The sequence below is a fragment of the Notamacropus eugenii genome, chromosome 1, assembly GCF_028372415.1.
Source record: "Notamacropus eugenii isolate mMacEug1 chromosome 1, mMacEug1.pri_v2, whole genome shotgun sequence".
In the NCBI taxonomy this organism is placed as follows: Eukaryota; Metazoa; Chordata; class Mammalia; order Diprotodontia; family Macropodidae; genus Notamacropus; species Notamacropus eugenii.
Window position 1 is genome coordinate 485,921,524 of NC_092872.1, and position 17,642 is coordinate 485,939,165.

Here is a 17,642-nt window from a genome sequence, read left to right on the forward strand (position 1 = left end):
ACAAAATATAAATGAAATCAATTATACTGAAAAGTAGTGAACAAAATATTTTAAAAAAATAAAACAAGTAGATGGGGGGTGTGGAGAAAGCAATCGCAGTATATGGGAATTCCCTTCCCCCTTTAAACGCAGGATAAAATAATATCTTAAGGATGAATGTTGAGGGCCGAGGTGGAATGGAGGGAAATGGGAGATGTTAAAGGGGAAGGAAAATGATCTCTGAAAAGCAAAAGGAAGCTTGTACGTTATCTGGAAGAACACTGAACTCTAATAAACCAAGATTTTGCTGTCTCTGTAAAAAATAAAATAAAACAAGCTCATGGATGCCAGGTTCCTTGTGAACCAAAGAATAAGGAGGGGAGATCCAGTGAAAAACTGGTCCATAAGAATTGCTCAGTCATGTCCAATTCTTTGAATCCCATTTGGGGTTTTCTTGGCAGAGATACTGGAGTCATTTATCATTTCCTTCTTCAGCTCATTTTACAGATGAGGAAACTGAGGCAAACAAGATTAAGTGATTTGCCCAGGGTCACACAGCTAGGAAGCGTCTAAGGCCAGATTTGAACTTAGGAGGATGAGCCTGCTTGACTCCAGGCCTCAGTACTCTATGTACTATGGTACCAACTAGTTATTCCCCCATAAGTGATTATTTTGTTCAATTATCCTCCCTCACAAGCCCACATTTTTCCATCTCTGTACCCTTGCTCCCACTATTCCCTAGTCTAGAATGCTGTCCCTGCCCATTTTTAGTGCCCTGAGCAAGCCAGCCTAGTCCTGGAACATCTTCTCCCTTATGTGAAATAATTTTTGTTACCTCAACTCACATAACACTTTATTTAGTTCTACTCTCCTTAATGCACTTAGCACTGGATGATGATATCACAGTTACGTCTGGTTATGTCTCATGTCTTTCTCAGACTGTGAACTCAAACTGTAGGGACTGTGTCTTTTCTAAATTTTGCATCTTCCTTAGGGCCTAGTGCTGTGTGCTTTGTACACAATAGGTGCTTAATAAGTGGTGTTACTATTGGTATCTGTGATCTTGGTCTCCTGCCAGGTAGTGAGGAGGAGAGAGAGTAAATATGAAACACTTAAAGTATCATGAAACTAGCTGGAAAGAGAGGACTTGCATGTGATTCCTGGCCTTAAGGTGTTTACAATGGAAGTAAGGAGGCAAAGACTGATCCACTCAACAATGACTCAAAATACAAATAGGTGTCTGTTTAGCCCAACAATGTTTTCATTTGATAGGTATGTATTAATTAATTATTAGCATATAAGGAATACTTAAAAGTTTACAAGGTTCTCTCTGTATCAGTTGATCATTCCATCTCTGGGAGGTATTATTATTTATTTCCATTTTAAAGATGGGGAAACTGAGGTTGAGAAAGGTTAAATGACTTACTCAGAGGTCAAATGACGTACTGCTAAGTGTCTGTGACAGGGTTTGAACTCAGCTCTGCCTGACTAAAAGTCCAGCCTTCTGACACTAGTTGCTTCAATAAACACTTGCTTCATTTGGAACTTTGTTTCCAGTGCTGGGAGTACAAAGACAAAATGCAGAACAGTTTCTGTCCTCAAGGAACTTATATTTTATTGGAAGAAACAACACAGAAACTGAGAAACTGATATGAAATCATTGTGGAGTAAATAGATTGGTTGGGGGTGGGGGTAGGGAAGTACTAGTAACAAAAGAGATAAGGAAAGGTCTCTTTTAAAAAAATTATTTGTTTCATTCTAAACCAAAACCCCAATATTTCCATACAAAAAGTAGAGTAGAAAAGCAGATGATATGTGAGACTATGAATCTATTATATATAGCTCATTTTTTCAAAAAATTATGTAATAAATTCAACATATTAGTTTTCAAAGCCGTCTTGCTTGTTTGTATTTCCCTCTGAACTTCCCCTGTTCTCTTCTAGGCATTAAAAAATGCTTCAATAACCTTCTTTTTTTTTCTTTTTTGACAACACTATCACTAGCTCCCTTCTCCATCCTCCCAAACAAACAAAAAAGCCCACAATCCTTCTACCAAATAAACACAATCAGGCAGAACAAATTCCCACATTGAACCATGTTCAAAAATATGTTTCATTCTACACTAAAAGACCATCACCTCATGGTCAAGAGGTGGGTAGCAAGCTTTCTTATCAGTCTACTGGAGTTATGGTTGGCCACTACCTCAAGCAAACAAAGACCTCTTGAAAGCTGATAAAGAGAATAGAGAGAGAAAATCCCATATTCAAGGTATTCAACATGTTCCCTAATGATTCTAACAAGCTGAGACTAGGAAGAATTCTAGGTGGGGAGGTAATGGGAGGGAGAAGATTAATGCTACAGGATTTCAGAGGGGAGAGAGATCAGGGAGGACCTGAGTAGTCAAGGAAGACTTCATGAAGGAGGAAGGACTTTATAGGTAGATTTGGGGCAGGCAGAAGGAACACGTGACATTTCAGAGGTGAGGTATGTGTGTTGAGGGAAGCTGAATTGTGGGAACCACCAATAAATGACATCAGCTACTCAAGTAGTTTCATACATTTAGAGCTAGAAAAGATATTAGAGGTCAGCTATAGCACTTTCTATCTTTTTTGATGTTTATTACATCCCTATAGGTTGGTGCCACTATTAACCCCATTTTAAAGATGAAAGAACAGAGGAAAGATGTTAAGTGACTTGCCCAGGGTTACATAGCTAGTGACTGGCATAAAATTTAAATCCAAGTCTTCCCTTTCTGAGTCCCCTACTTTATCTGTCATAGCATACTGCCTCCCATCTAATTTAACACCCAGTTTTATAAGTAAGGAAACTGAGGCCCAGAGAAGTGACTTTCCCAGGATCCCATCTCTTTGATTTCAGATTCAGTACGCTTTCCACTGTACTATAATTGTCTTAACAAGGTGTGAATTTGTACTCCAAAGATCAGACCTCAGAAAGTTCTGCCTTAGGGAATCAGGAATGAATAGTCAGACCCCTACTGAGACTGGTTATTAGAGAAGCAGGGGGACCAGATTTTGAGGGCTTCCAGAGACTGATGTTTAGAAGCAACATAACACAGAACATGCAGTGGCGAGCACCTAATAATTAAGGTACTTTAAAGTTCAGTATATCTACATCTGATATGTATCAGGAAACAGGAAAGACAATAAGCCAGAAATAGTATCAGCCAACTATGGACCACAGAGCTTAGCCCTACCTGAGCCATTACTAGGCCCTGAGTTATGGAGAGCTTAGCTTGAAGACCAAGGGAGGGAGTGAAGAAGAGAGGGTTGGTGATAGAGAACACATACATATACAGGGAGACTGAGATGGAAAAACAGAGACAGAGATAGAGATGGAGAGAGATTATCCAAAATTAGGGTGTCAGGGGTAAAGTTATATGTAACTCACAGCTTATAGACTTCAAAAGAAGCCCAGGTTGAGGGTAAGTTTCCTGGTCTAGCCATTCAAGGATATTTAAGAGAGAATGAAATCAATTCAGTCTAGTTTAATTCCCTCTGATGATGTCCATGCACCATTATAGTCAATTAAAGAGGGGTAGAGAATGAAAAGCGTTTAGCCTGGGGCAAGGTAATGGGAAGGGGGGGGGTCACCATGACAATTAAATTTCCCAGCAGGCAAATGTAATTACAAGACGCATCTCCCCTTTTCCCCCTCATAGGACTAAGGCATAAATGACCACTGAGAGTCAGAGTTCGCTCACCAGAGACATGCAAGCCCCTGGCAGCCGCCACAGAAGAGCTTGGTGTCCCAGCCTCAAACTCCGAGAAGTGGCAGCCATGTACTGCACCATGGTGGTCATCTTCTTCATCCTTCTGGTGGCAGCTTTGCAGGGCACAACTCCTCAAGAAAATCATTTGCCTTACAAGGTCCACCTGGACCCCAAAGGCAACTTGCAGTTGTCCTGGAATATCAGCTATACAGAAGAGGTGATTTGCTTCGAACTTCAAATCAAGGAACTAAAATACGGGGTGATTTTTGGGATATCGGACCGGGGTGAGTTTGACAATGCCGATCTAGTTGTGCTCTGGAATGACGGAAAACATTCTTATTTTGGGGTAAGTCTTGTCTTTCTATGCTTTCTCCCTTTCAAGGTGTCCAGTGAGCCATCCCTTCCTTTTTTTAGTCTCCCCTTCACTGTAAGGGGATATCATATTCAAAGCAATAGAATGCTTTGCTCCCAGCCCTTCTTTTAGCTTCTCAAGTTAGTCTGGTGAGAAAGTACACCTTTTTGCTCTGACAGCTATTTTTATAGACTGGCTCATCAGCAAAATGGTGATGGAGAAAAAAATAAGAGGGATACACACCTAACAACTCATTCATGCTAATTCATGGGCAATGCATACACATTTAATCTAATACATGCACCCAAATGGGTGACCTAGGAATTATGATTCCCATTTCACAGATGAAGAGGCTAAGTGTCTGGGGTGGTCAAAGTGATTCGTCTGGTGGTCCAACAGTGCCACAGTAGGATGAACTGAAGGAGATGTTTAGCTTGGAAAACAGGAAATGTGGGGTGGAGGGATGGCCATGAAAGCTATCTTCAAGTATGCAAGGGCTGCTGTGTAGAAAGGATTAGAGCTGACTGTGTGGCCCCAGAGGAAAGAAATAGGTGGAAGCTGCAGAGGCAGATTTCATCTTGATAGAAAGAAAAGCTTTCTAAGCATTAGAACTGTCCAAAAGTGAAATGGGCTGCCTTCAAAGGGAATGGATTTCCCTTTGCCATAAGTCTTCAAGGTATAGGCTGAACGACCCTTTGTCTGAGGTGTTAGTGGGATTCCTTTGTCAAGTGTGTGTTGGATGAGAGAGCCCCTGAGTTTCCTTCTGTCGTTGAAATTCTTTCAATAGATACAACATAAAGCACCCAAAATTTAACAAATACATACATACAGGCACACACAATGAACAAATAAACCCAACACAGATAGATGATCTGTAATACCCCAGATGAACACATGTACACTCAGTATATAGCATATCCCTACTCCAATGCACACACATACAAATACAAGCAGCTCAGACACATCTAATCCACATACAGGGTCGGAAAGACTTGAGTCCAAATCCTGTTTCAGGGACTAACTGTATGATCATGGGCAAGACCCCTAATTCTTAGCCTCAGTTTCCTCATCTGCAAAATGGCAATAAGAGCATCTACCTCAGAGATTTGTTGTGAGAATCAAATGACATAACTTTCTGAACCTTCAAGACTATGTAAGAACTCTCTATCATCATTGTTGTTTAGTTGTGTCTGACTCTTTGGGACCCCATGGGAGCTTTCTTGGCAAAGATTCTAGAGGGATTCGCCATTTCCTTCTCCAGTTTTATGTAGTTGGTGTTAAGTGACTTGGCCAGAGTCACACAGCTAGTAAGTGTCTGGGGTGAGATTTGAACCCTGGTCTTTCTGACTCCAGGACTAGAATTCTATTTGCTACACCATCTAGCTGCCCTAGCTATTACACACACATACACACACACACACACACACACACACATACACACGCACATTTCAAAGTCAACACAGGTTGTGTATTGTAGACATTGTGCATTGAGATACACAATGTATGCACTGAGACATACATCTCAGAGACAGATGAGGCCTAAATATCATCCATACTCTAGCCACTTAAATGCCATCAAGGGGTATGAACAGTCCTAGATCAGGAATACTTGGAAGTCACTCAAACTTAAGCTAAAGAGCAGAGAACAGTGTAGAAATTCCCTTCCAGATGAGCCATCCCTTCACCACGTCCAACCAAAGTCTCAGGAAGCTTCCACAGGTCACCTGCCCTATTGAACTGGTCCTTGCAGCTTCATTTAAGAGTTTCTTGGCCTCTACCAGGCAAGGGAATAAGCAAAAGCAAAGGTTTTCAATGGTTTTGAAACCATCTCTTTCCATAAAAACACACCAGGAGAATTTAAAACAAACCAAAGACAACTTACCTTAGAGTGAGCTGAGGATAACTTTGACTTTGGCCACTTTTCTAATGGCAGCTTGGAAGGGTAGGTGTGAAACTTTGGGACAGAGCAGGGTAGGGCAGGGCAGCTGTGGAGATCAGCCATGTGGCTAGTACAGGTGGAAGTCAATGTCCAAGGCTCCCCCACCCCCCAAAGCAGCAGGACCCCTGATTGCCCCTTACTCTGATGCTCTTTCAAATGGCTCAGTGGGGATGTGACAGAAGTATGACAAGATTACTGTTCCTTTCCTGGCAGCTTTTCCTCTGCTTGTCTCTTTCTGCTACTGTTAAAAGAGCCAAATCCACTTAACCTTTCTGCACACTCAGAGATTAATTTGCACAACAATTTCCTATTAAAACAAATGTCAGGTCTTTTATATCCTCCTTTAACAATAAATTCAGCAGAGGCATTCTAGATTTTGTCTCAAGATTTTTTTTTTGCCTTTATTTAAAGTTAATCCTTTTACATCTCAGCAACACATCTTGTGAAAGTTTGAAAAAAGAAAAGTTTTGTTTCCCCCTTTAAAAATAAGAAAATATGCTTTGGCCCTAGGATGTGCGATTTAAAAGCAAAACTAAAGGCTGTGCCTGGGATATTTCTAGATGAAGTTGGTTTCCTCTGAATGTGAAGGGCTCTGGTTTCTGGCATGAGGTCTTTATGCTACACTTTGCCTGGATTCTGGGGCAGGTGATAACAATTGCCAAACACCGATAAACTCTTTGGCTCAATATTCAAGCTTACCTAGGGATGTATGGAAAGTGGGCCTTTCACTACTGAGCACAGTGCTTAGGCACACCCTCAGAGCAAAAACAGCATTTTAGCTTCAGAAGTGAACAAAACAGGAATCCTCCTGCGGACAGCTCCTGATAGGCCCTAGAGCCAGACCTCAGTAGGAACAGCAATCTCTCCTATTTGTCTTACACTTCATATATACCATCTCCTTCCCATCTTCTCTCATTCCCCTCTAACAAATTCTAGCTCCTGGCTGCACTGTATTACCCTCCATTTCTCATTCTCCTTCAGTTCTGTCTCATCTCTTGGTCTTTGATCACTTCAACCCCTTATGCTGAAATCCTACTTCAAACACTGTAAGCTGAAATGCCTACATTCCTTCAAGGCATGATTCCAAACAATGGAGTTCCCATTGCCCCTATGGAGGCTTCCCTTCTGGCTTCCCCCTGCCCTTGTCTCCCTATCTTAGATGATGGTGGGATGTCCCTCCATTCTCAAATTTCTCATAGTCCTTCTCTTGGATCTTTCTCTCTCCCTCCCCATGTCCATCCCACTTCACCCCAAATAGATCGTGAGCTTCTTGGAAACTTTGTGTCAAACCCAGCTTTGCATCCCTTGTATAGGGGCAGTTAGGTGGTACAGTGGATAGAGAACTGGTTCTGGAATCAGGAAGACCTGAGTTCAAACCGAACCTCAGACACTTACCAGCTGTGTGACTCTGGGCAAGTCACTTAACCTGGTTTGCCTCAGTTTCCTCATTTGTAAAATGAGATGGAGAAGGAAATGGCAAACCACTCTAGTATCTTTGCCAAGAAAACCCCAAACAAGGTCATGAAGGTTAGTCGTGACTGAACAACAATGGCAACAATTTCCTGCATGCTGTCTTGCACATAATAGGATCATTAATCTGAAGCTGGAAGGACCCTCAGAGGACACCAAGTCCCCATACTGGGGATTCTTTTTGTATCTGGGCTCAGCTAGATGGCCCAACTCTCAGATTCTGTTTATCTCCAGTCCTATTATATACGGTCTACCCCTCTTATTTTACAGAAAAGGAAAGTGAAATCTGGGGAGGTACTAAGTGTAAGTGGTAGACTTTAAACCCAGGAACACTGATTTCAGAGCCATCACGCCATACTTGTGATGATCACTTTAATTTCTTGAGATGAAATGAAGGCTGACAAAGAAAGTCTGTTTAATGATGGAGTGCCAAGCCTTAAGACAGGACTTGGGGAGACATTTTCAGGCAAGGAGAGTTTTCAGGGCCCCCTCCAATAGCACCACACAGGCAACCCTCTAACAATAATATGAATAGGGACTTGTGATTCCATTGTTATGGAAAATTCCAAGAGGAGGAAATGTCTCCTATGAATGCAAGTCAACTCGGTCTCTGTATCCTACAATCATAAGAGCTGCCTAGATCAGAGGTGGTAAATGTGCTTCCCGCCCTAGTGCAGCTTGAATCAGAGTAAGATGTAACTGGGAAATATTGAGCAAAATAAACACAAATATAATGAAACATAGATAATAATAATATGTGGTTTTCTAAGTCAATATGCAGCCTACAGGGCTCCTTGTGTACTGTTTAGTCACCTCCACTTGTATTTGAATTTGACATATTGACCTAGGGCACTGAGAGGGTCACACAGTCAACATGTATCATAGGAAGAACTACTAGGCCAAGCTGTCTTTCCATAATAGTATAAATTATAACAGAATCAATAATCATAACAACATACAAACAGATATAACATAGTAATAACACATTGTGTAAGTTATATGTAACTTATCATAATAACAGCACGAACATATCACATAATGTACATTTGCTGTTGTTCAGTCATTTTCAGTCATGCCCGATGCTTTCTGAACCCATCTGGGGTTTTCTAGGTACTGGCATGGTTTGCCACTTCTTTCTGAAGAAACTGAAGCAAACAGGGTTAGGTGACTTGCCCAAGGTCATACAACGAGTAAGTGTCTGGGACTGGATTTGAACTCATAAAGGTGAGGAGTCTTTTTGACTTCAGACCCATTATTCTACATGCTGAGCCACCACGCTGCCCAACAATGTATAGACAGAGAACTGACTTTGGAGACAGGGAGACCCAGGTTCTAGTTCTGCCCTGATACATATTGCTTGTGTAGATTGAGAACTGACCTTGGAGGCAGGGAGACCCAGGTTCTAGTTCTGCCCTGATATATACTGCCTGTGTGAGCCTGGACAAGTCATAGGATCTCTCAGTACTCCAGGACAGTGGCTTCATCATATATAAATATGTATATGTGTATGCATATACATATACACACATTTATTTAAACTTTAAATAAAGGCAGGAAAAGAGTCTTTAGAGATTTCAGCTAAAAAAATCTAGAATGCCTTTGCCAAATTGATTGTTAAAAGAGGAAATAAATAACCTGGACCTGACATTTTTTTAATAGGAAATTTTTTAGCAAATTAATCTTATAGTATATTCATATATATACATAGTTATAGATGTATGTATGCATACACAAGCATATACATACATATATATGTGCATATGTATACATATATAAACACTCATCTATATACACATATACAGATGTGTATGCAGGTATACATATATGTACACACATATGTATTTCCTAAAGTCTTAGTGCAATTTAGGTTTTAGCAAGCTTCAAACTGCACTAAGACCTTTGGTACACTCTTTAGCCTTTGTGAAGAACTTCTCATCTATCATCTTATTTAAGACCCCTAACAGTAACCCTTTGAGGTGGATATTACAATCCCCATTTCATAGATGGGAGAACTGATGCTCAGAACAGTTAAATGGCCACAAGACTATTAAGGACTAGGGTTGAGAATGAAACTGAAGTTTTCTTAGCTTCAGATCCAACCTTCTATCTACTACAACATGCTGTCCCACTAAGGATACTGCCATACGAAAAACAGGAACCCAGGGTGAGGACATTGGGGTTCTAGCCCAGCTTCTGCTATGAGTTCCCTCTGTGAGACCTTAGACAGACAGATCACTTCTTCTATCTGGGTTGCAGTTTCTTCATCTGTAAAATGGAGGAATTGAATCTGATGACATCTAAGGCCCCCTTAGTAAGCAGACACTTACTTGTTGTGTGACCCTGGGCAAGTTACTTAACCTTGTTTGCCTCAGTTTCCTCATCTGTAAAATGAGCTGGAGAAGGAAATGGCAAACCACTCCAGTGTCTCTGCCAAGAAAACCCCAGTGGTGTTACAAGGAGTCTGACATGATTGAATGAATGAACAACCACCAAAAGTTCCCTTTAAGCGCTAAAATACTCAGGCTCCATACCTGTGAGGCCTGCTTTAATAATAATCACAACAGACCTTCAAGGTTTGCATTTTTACAAAGATTGCCTCATTTGATCCTTATAACAGCTCTGAGAGGTAGGGGCTGTTCTTATCCTCATTTTTAAACTCAAGAAACTGAGACAGAGTTTAAGAGACTTGCATAGACTCACACAGCTAGCTAACATCTGAGACTGGTTTTGAACTCAGGTCTTCCTGACTCCAGGTCCAGCACTCTATGCATGGCACCATCCAGCTGCCTTTTATTTTCAAGGTGGGTCCTATTTTCTGACTGTTTCTTTTGGCAGGATGCATGGAGTGATGCAAAGGGGCAGATCCATCTTGATTCCCAACAGGATTACCAGCTTTTGAAAGCTCAGAATGTTTCCAGCGGATTCTTCCTTCTTTTTAAGAGGCCCTTCAGCACCTGTGATCCTAAAGATTATCAAATTGAGGTAAGCTAAGGCCTTTCTCTGTGGAGGAAAGATGTGACTGGTCACGAAAGTCTGAGCCTCAGCCACTGCTTTTACCTCTGCCTCAAAGATGATTAGACCTGACTGCCTCTTCAAAGTATTGCTGCCAATGGAGTTTTCATTAGCTCTCTTCTTAGGCAGGTGAGAAGTTGAGTAGAGATTTGAGGCACCTCCTGGGGAACATCCCTCCCCCCACCCCCAGGAAGATGGCAGCTCAGAGACAGTGGGGAGGGTTGAGAGGTGGCCCAGTTAGAGTTCAGCCATTTAATATGGATAGAGGGCATTTTCTTAGAATTTCTTAACGTTGACTCTTAACATTGGTCACTGTGGTCTGGCAGAGAAGTTCCTTAACTAGAGGTCTTTTAAACCATGCCCATAATCCCAATTGCTTCCAGAGGTGAGGAACCTGCAGCCTTGAGGTCACATGTAGCCCTCTAGATCCTCAAATGTGGCTCTTTGACTGAATCCAAACTTTATAGAACAAATCTCCTTAATAAAAGAATTTGTTCTGTAAAATTTGGACTCAGTCAAAAGGGTACACCCACAGGTGACCTTGAGGTCACAGGTTCCCCACCCCTGGTCTAGAGTCTTTGTTTGGCCTTCAAGTCCTTCCCCAATCAGCCATATTCTGTTTTCCTGCCCTCCATATGTTCTCCAATCAAACTGTTCTACACTCTGACCCCCTGAACACCACCCCAGACTTTCTCACCTCCACATAGCTGAGCCCATGTGCCTGGAATGCTTTCCCTCTCACTCTATAACTGTTGAACACCCATCCTTTGAAGCTCAGTTCCAACAATGTCTCCTTCACAAAGCCTTCCCTCATTCCCTGGATTGATAGTGGCCTTCTCCTGAGACCTCATATAATGCTCTGCACTCCTCTCCTCCACTTATCAAGTAATACTGGCTATTACAATCATCTGAGTTTCTGCCTTAGCTCCATACTAGACTATAAGTTTCATGAGGTCAGGGATCTTGTCTTACTTAATTTTCATACTTAATCTAAAGCCAAGTCAAGTGTTCTGCACCCAATGCAGGCTTAACAAATGTTCATTGAATGAATGCATGGCATCACCAAAGTAGTTTGCCTTCTCTGTATCCTTTCATTCTCCCCCTATTCTTTAAATACCCTTAGTTATAGGGGAGGAACATGTCCTATCTTGTTTTCATAGGATATTAGGATAATAGATTTAGAGTTGGAAGGGACCTCAGAGATCATCCAATACAACCTCCTCATTTTGCACCTACTATATGTAGGCCTCTGTGACAGACAGCCACACAGAGAGAAATAGGACATAGCCTCTGGTTTTGAGGACCTTGTAATACAGTAGGGAGATAAGGAACATGCCCCAAATGATTAAGTTATGAAGCAGCATATGGTAACTATGTAGGAGAAGTGGGAACAAAATGCCACAGAAGCTCAGAGGAAGTAAATATCACTTCCTACAAGTGAGGGATCAGGGAGGAGAGCATGGAACCTTCATGGAAAGGGGACCCTTTGAACTTGAAGGAGAGGTGGGATTTAAACAAGTGGATTCTGACTGAGTGGGGAGGAAGGGCATTCTCATTACAGGAAACAGTGTTAGCTAAGCTTACTCATTAAATTGTGTCTGACTCCTTGTGACCCCATTTGGAGTTTTCTTGGCAGAGATACCGGAGTAGTTTACCATTTTCTTCTCCAGCTCATTTTACAGATGAGGAAACTGAGGCAAGCAGAATTAAGTGACTTTCCCATGCCAGACCATTCAGATTGGCATCTATTTCATTAGAAAGCCATGGATCATGAATGTTCCAAGTAGGTCATGCTAGGGTTATGAGATAGTTGTGGGGGTGGGGAGGATGGTAAGCATGATCCAGTCACACAGGTAGACAGAATAGCCAACCAAGGTCAGATGGGTCAGTCAGTTAATAAACATGAAGTGCCTACTATGTTCCAGGCTGTGTGTTAAGTGATGGGATTATAAATACAAAAAGAGAGAGTCTTTGCACTTGAGGAGCTTACACTCTAATATAGAAAGACAATATACAAAAGGAAGAGGGGAGCTGGAGGAGGAAGATGAAAGAGAAACGGGACATGATGGAGACTTCTGAGGAATGCAGTGGGGTGAGAAACGAAGAGATGGTTGGTCTGGGTGCCATGTTTAAATGGAGGTTCTGGGAAGGGCTCTCCATTCTCCTCAAGTTAGAGGGAAGGATCCTAAGGGCAGGGTACTGATGAGGTGTGAGATCCAAGGCTGACATGATGAATGTACCTGTGACACTGGCATTCTATGTTTCTGTGGTAGGATGGCACCATACACTTGGTGTATGGGTTTCTTGATGAGCCATCCCCCTCCCTGGAGGCCATCAACACACTTGTCATTCAGAAGGGGCTTCAACGAGTACAACTTCTAAAGCCTAACATCTCCATCCCTCAAATGACTCCTGATGTGAAAACCATGGACATAACAGCCCCGAATATCACAATTCCCGGTAACGAAACAACATACTGGTGCTACATAAAAGAACTCCCAGATCACTTTTCTCGGCATCATATTGTCATGGTAAGGAAAGGAAGAGGGACAGTGTCCTCAGCAATTGTCCACTGGACTCAACATAGGCATCTGTGGTCTTTGCCCTGGATCTGCTCACACCCACACCCAACCCCACCCCAAGATCTACTAAAGGAAGATAGACAAGCTATCTTGTCCCCCTAGACCTCATCTATAAAATGGGAAAAGCAATTCATCTTTGTTTTCCTATTTCTCTTGCTGCACATTGAGTCAATTTGGATATAGACATTCAAAGCCAATCTACAAAGAAAAACAGTTACTTTTCCTTAAACAAAGGGCAGCTTAGAGTGCTTTGGATTCTGAGAGGTAGAATCCATCAATAAGCATTTATTAAATATACCTACTATGTGCCAGGCAGTGTGCTAAGTGATGGGAATACAAAGAAAGGCAAAAAACTGAATACCGTCAAGGAGCTCACAGTCAAATGGGGAGGGGAACAGCATGTAAAATAACTATATTCAAACAAATTATATAGGATATATATATGTATATACCTATATATAAACAAGCTATATACAGGATGAATATAGGATAATCAAGAAGAGGGAAGGCATTAGGATCAAAGGGAATCAGGAAAACCTTCTCATAGAGGATGAGATTTTAGCATAGGGTGTGATAACCTAGAGTTGGGTAACAAACTAAGAAATTTCTGGGCTAAAATTTCCAGGGCAACAAGTCCTGGGATCTGACCCCTACACCTAGAGGCTGCTCTGAATGACAAAGTTCTGCCTATAGGCACACTTACAATCATCCCTTGGGTAGTAGAATAAGATTCCCTACCCATTCTGTCATCCCCATGCAAGACAGTCACAGTTCATCTTTGTCATGGAAGACCTTTCAGACACCCAATGTGTGCCCTAGGGATCGAGGGCCAACCAAGGTAGTCTTGAACTCAGATGTCCAGCTATGACACCCCTGTTATGGAGCTGTTTAGAGTCCTGAGGCAAGTAACTTTGTTTATAGTTCATTTTCTGGTCACAGGACTCATTTTATCTTCTTCACCTATGCCTAACCTCCTGTCTGGAACCCTGTTGACCTGCCCTCAATAGGTTCAACCCCTGTAGTCTAACAACTAGTATGTTACAGATGCTCAATCCATTTTAATTCATCTGTTCTCTCAGAGAATCACAAAATGTTAGAGCTGGTAGGGACGTTAGAGATCCTTTAGTCTACTCCGTTCATTTTGCCAATAAGAATTTCTGCTAGGGGAGATGAGTTCCAAGATGCAGTGTCTTGCCCAGAGTCCCAGGGGGAATCAGTGACAGAGCAGGGACTAGCACCTAAGCCCGTGGACTCTCAGCTTGTGGTTTTTGTTAGACTCCTGTTGTCAAAGAGGACCAGTGATACCAAGGGTGATGTCTTGACTTATGCATGAAATGAATTGAAGTGAGGCAGAGTTGTATAAAGTCATCACAATGTTCCTCTTATCGACTTTTTCTGGGCAAGAGGAAGGAAGATGCAGCAATGCCAGGGGTGACACTCGTATTCTCCAGGGAAGGCAAAACCAGTCTCAGAGAAAGGGGCTCAGGTCAAGGGTGGAGGAGGGTCAGGAACAATGAGGCTACTCTGTGACTCATCATGTCTGTCCTCTGAGTGATCTTTGCAGTATGAGCCCATCATCACCAAGGGAAATGAAGCCCTCGTCCACCACATGGAGGTCTTTCAATGTGCTGCGGAGTTTGAGACCTTCCCACACTTCAGTGGGCCCTGTGATTCAAAGATGAAACCTGAACGGCTGAACTACTGCAGACACGTGTTGGCTGCCTGGGCCTTAGGAGCCAAGGTGAGTGAGGAGATTGGTTGTAATAATGATTCACTTTCACTTCATCTCATGGTTTCTTCCCTCCTTTGCCTTACATCAGTTCTACAATTCTCTCACCAATAATCACAGCAACAACAATAGTATGGCAACTTACATCTACATGACACTTTGCACATATATCATTTTATCTAGTCCTGACAGTGTTGTTGTGAGGAAGATATCACAGAGATTACTGTTGCTGTTATCCCCATGAATGAATGAATGGATGGATGGATGGATGGATGGATGGATGGATGGATGGATGAAAAAATATTAAATAAAAACAAAACACCATGTGAAGTGCTTATTAAACTTAAATTTTTTTTTCATTCCTTTACTCATTTTGCAGATGAGCAGTCTAAGACACAGAGAGACTTAGAGTACCTGAGGGGTACTAACTAAAAGGGACCTTGGGAGTAATTTAGTTCAACCCTCTCATTTTATTGGTGAGGAAATCAAATTCCAAAGATCTTTAATGGTTTTCCTAAGGTGACACAGGTAATAAATGAAAGTGGTGGGATTTGAACCCAGGTCTCCTCTGACTTCAGATCCAATGACTAACTTGGGATCACTCAGCTACTAAGAGGCAGAGGCAGAATTTGAACTCGGGTCTCTAACCTACAAGCAAAGGGGAAGGGGAAAGCCACAAAGTAGAGGGAAGACAAATAGTAACAGGTTGAACTTTCTGGAGGCACTTTGCTAGGTGCTGGAAATAAAAATACAAAGAATTAAACAGTCTGTCCTCTCCAGGAGATTGCATTTTTAGGGGAGAGAAGAGGAGGAAGATTGGAAGAAGCTGGAAAGGTATCAGAAGGTTCTCTTGTCTGTTTCACTAGTTTGTGTGTCTCCAACTTCACCATTCCTTTGGTTCATGGAGCCCTTTGGGTCTTCAAGGGTCTCTTAAAAATGCAGTTTTCCTTTTTTGCTAACTTTACTGTTTCATGGGTATTAGTCTTGTCTCCTCAATATGGGGACAGGGACCCTGCTTTATATATGTTCATATTCCACGTTAGGGCCTAGTACAGGGCTAAGCATGTGGTTGGTACATGTTGGCTGAATGAGTGGAACAAGCAAATAGACTATGGGGCACCTGAGGACAGAGACTAGGCCTGTATACTCTCCATAAAGGTGCAGATCATAGTGCCTTATGTATGGTAGTCCAGCCACACACATGAGACTAAACGGGAGAAGTAACAGCTGCCTACTTTGCAACTCAGCTGAAGGCTGCCCTGCATAGGGGACGTGGGAGGGTATACTTCAGGAGGGAAGACTCATCCTCATCCCAGTTCTCCTGTGTCTAAGTTTCTATCTATGCATGGGATGGATACCAGAACTGTTGTTCCATGTGGGTAGAAATCACCATTTTCAGATGACTCCCTCAATTCTCACCTCCTCCTGTGCCTTTGGACTCCACAGAGTTCGGAAGCTAAATAGAGTAGCATCGCTCACGGACCAAATTCTGGAGTTTTTTTGTAATTAATTACGTGTGAGTCTATTTTACTCATCTTTTGTTGCTGTATTCATTCTCCTCTCAATCTTACAGGCATTTTACTACCCAGAAGAAGCTGGTCTTGCTTTTGGAGGCCCAGGATCTTCAAAATATCTCCGCCTGGAGGTTCACTATCACAACCCTCTTGAGATAACAGGTCAGTGTTCAGGTCTATGCTATTTACAGAACTTGTGCCTTTCCAGGACCCAGTTCCCTTATTCTCAAATGTCATCCTTTAACCTTCTCTTAGTTACACATATTGAATCAGAATGTTTTCTTCTTTATTTTCTCTTACACATGGGTGGTGGGGGAAGTCAGAGTTGATCTAGAACTGACCATTTCAACTCAACTCAATCCCAGGACTTAATTGTACACTTAAAAGTTTGATCCACACTAAAATCAGAGTCAGCCCCCAACACTTTTCTCCCCTTTTTCACTTTATGATGTCAATCATAACTCTAAGTTATTTTTAGGTTGTTATTTGTAAAGAAGTTCAAAAAACGCTCAGAAAGGCACCAAACATCTGCGATACAACAGGATTGCAATATAAACTGTCAACACTAGAAGACCAGTTTTGAAGTGGGATGTTAGTCCTAACAGAACAGTGGACTTCAGCAGCACCAACTGTGTTTTTCCTATAAACACCCACTTGCCTACTCAATTATACCCATATATAGATGATGGAGAAATGTGGTGCTCTCAGAGATGATGTAATACTAGGGCCAGACAATAGTCACAGCCAAAAGCAGAATGTGTGCAATTCCTGCTAAGTATCGTGCTCTAACCATAGGAAACAACACCTCCAAATCAGGCATCCATGGTTTGGGAAAAAAAGAGTTAATAAGCTCTTCCCATTCCCTAAACGCCTATGTATGCTACCTCCTTCTCTTCTCATCCATAATCTAAAGGACGCTGGAATTGGAAGGGATCTTTAATCTAACATCCTGATTTTACAGATGTGGAAACTCAGTTCCAATCTGTCTTGCACACAGATCATGTTACTCCCTTGCTCAGAGACCTTCAGTGACTTCCCATTGCTGACAGGATAAAATTCAACCTGTCAAACTGATATTTAAGGCTCTCTACAATCTGGCTCAAATTGATTTTTACAGTCTTATCTGCTGCTTTGAATTACTATATTATCTCCTGCTGCTTTCCTGTTTAGACTTATTTGCTGTTGTTTTTTCAGTCTTGTTTGACTCTTTGTGACCCCATTTGGACTTTTTTTGGCAAAGATACTGGAGTGGCTTGCCATTTTCTTCTCCAGCTCATTTTATTGATGAAGAAACTGAGGCAAACAGGGATAAGTGACTTGTTGAGGGTCACACAA

At 41.9% G+C, this 17,642-nt stretch overlaps 1 protein-coding gene across 1 annotated transcript in view; it reads left to right on the top strand.

The window, feature by feature from the left end:
* The first annotated feature begins 3,657 nt into the window (after positions 1-3,657).
* DBH (dopamine beta-hydroxylase) overlaps positions 3,658-17,642 on the top strand; it is a 31,904-nt gene continuing 17,919 nt past the window's right edge. Inside the window, exons 1-5 of the mRNA XM_072632874.1 lie at positions 3,658-4,055; positions 10,306-10,452; positions 12,756-13,013; positions 14,629-14,805; positions 16,367-16,469. Coding sequence (XP_072488975.1) covers positions 3,672-4,055; positions 10,306-10,452; positions 12,756-13,013; positions 14,629-14,805; positions 16,367-16,469 — 1,069 coding nt within the window. The 5' untranslated portion in view covers positions 3,658-3,671. The remainder of the gene's footprint in view (positions 4,056-10,305; positions 10,453-12,755; positions 13,014-14,628; positions 14,806-16,366; positions 16,470-17,642) is intronic.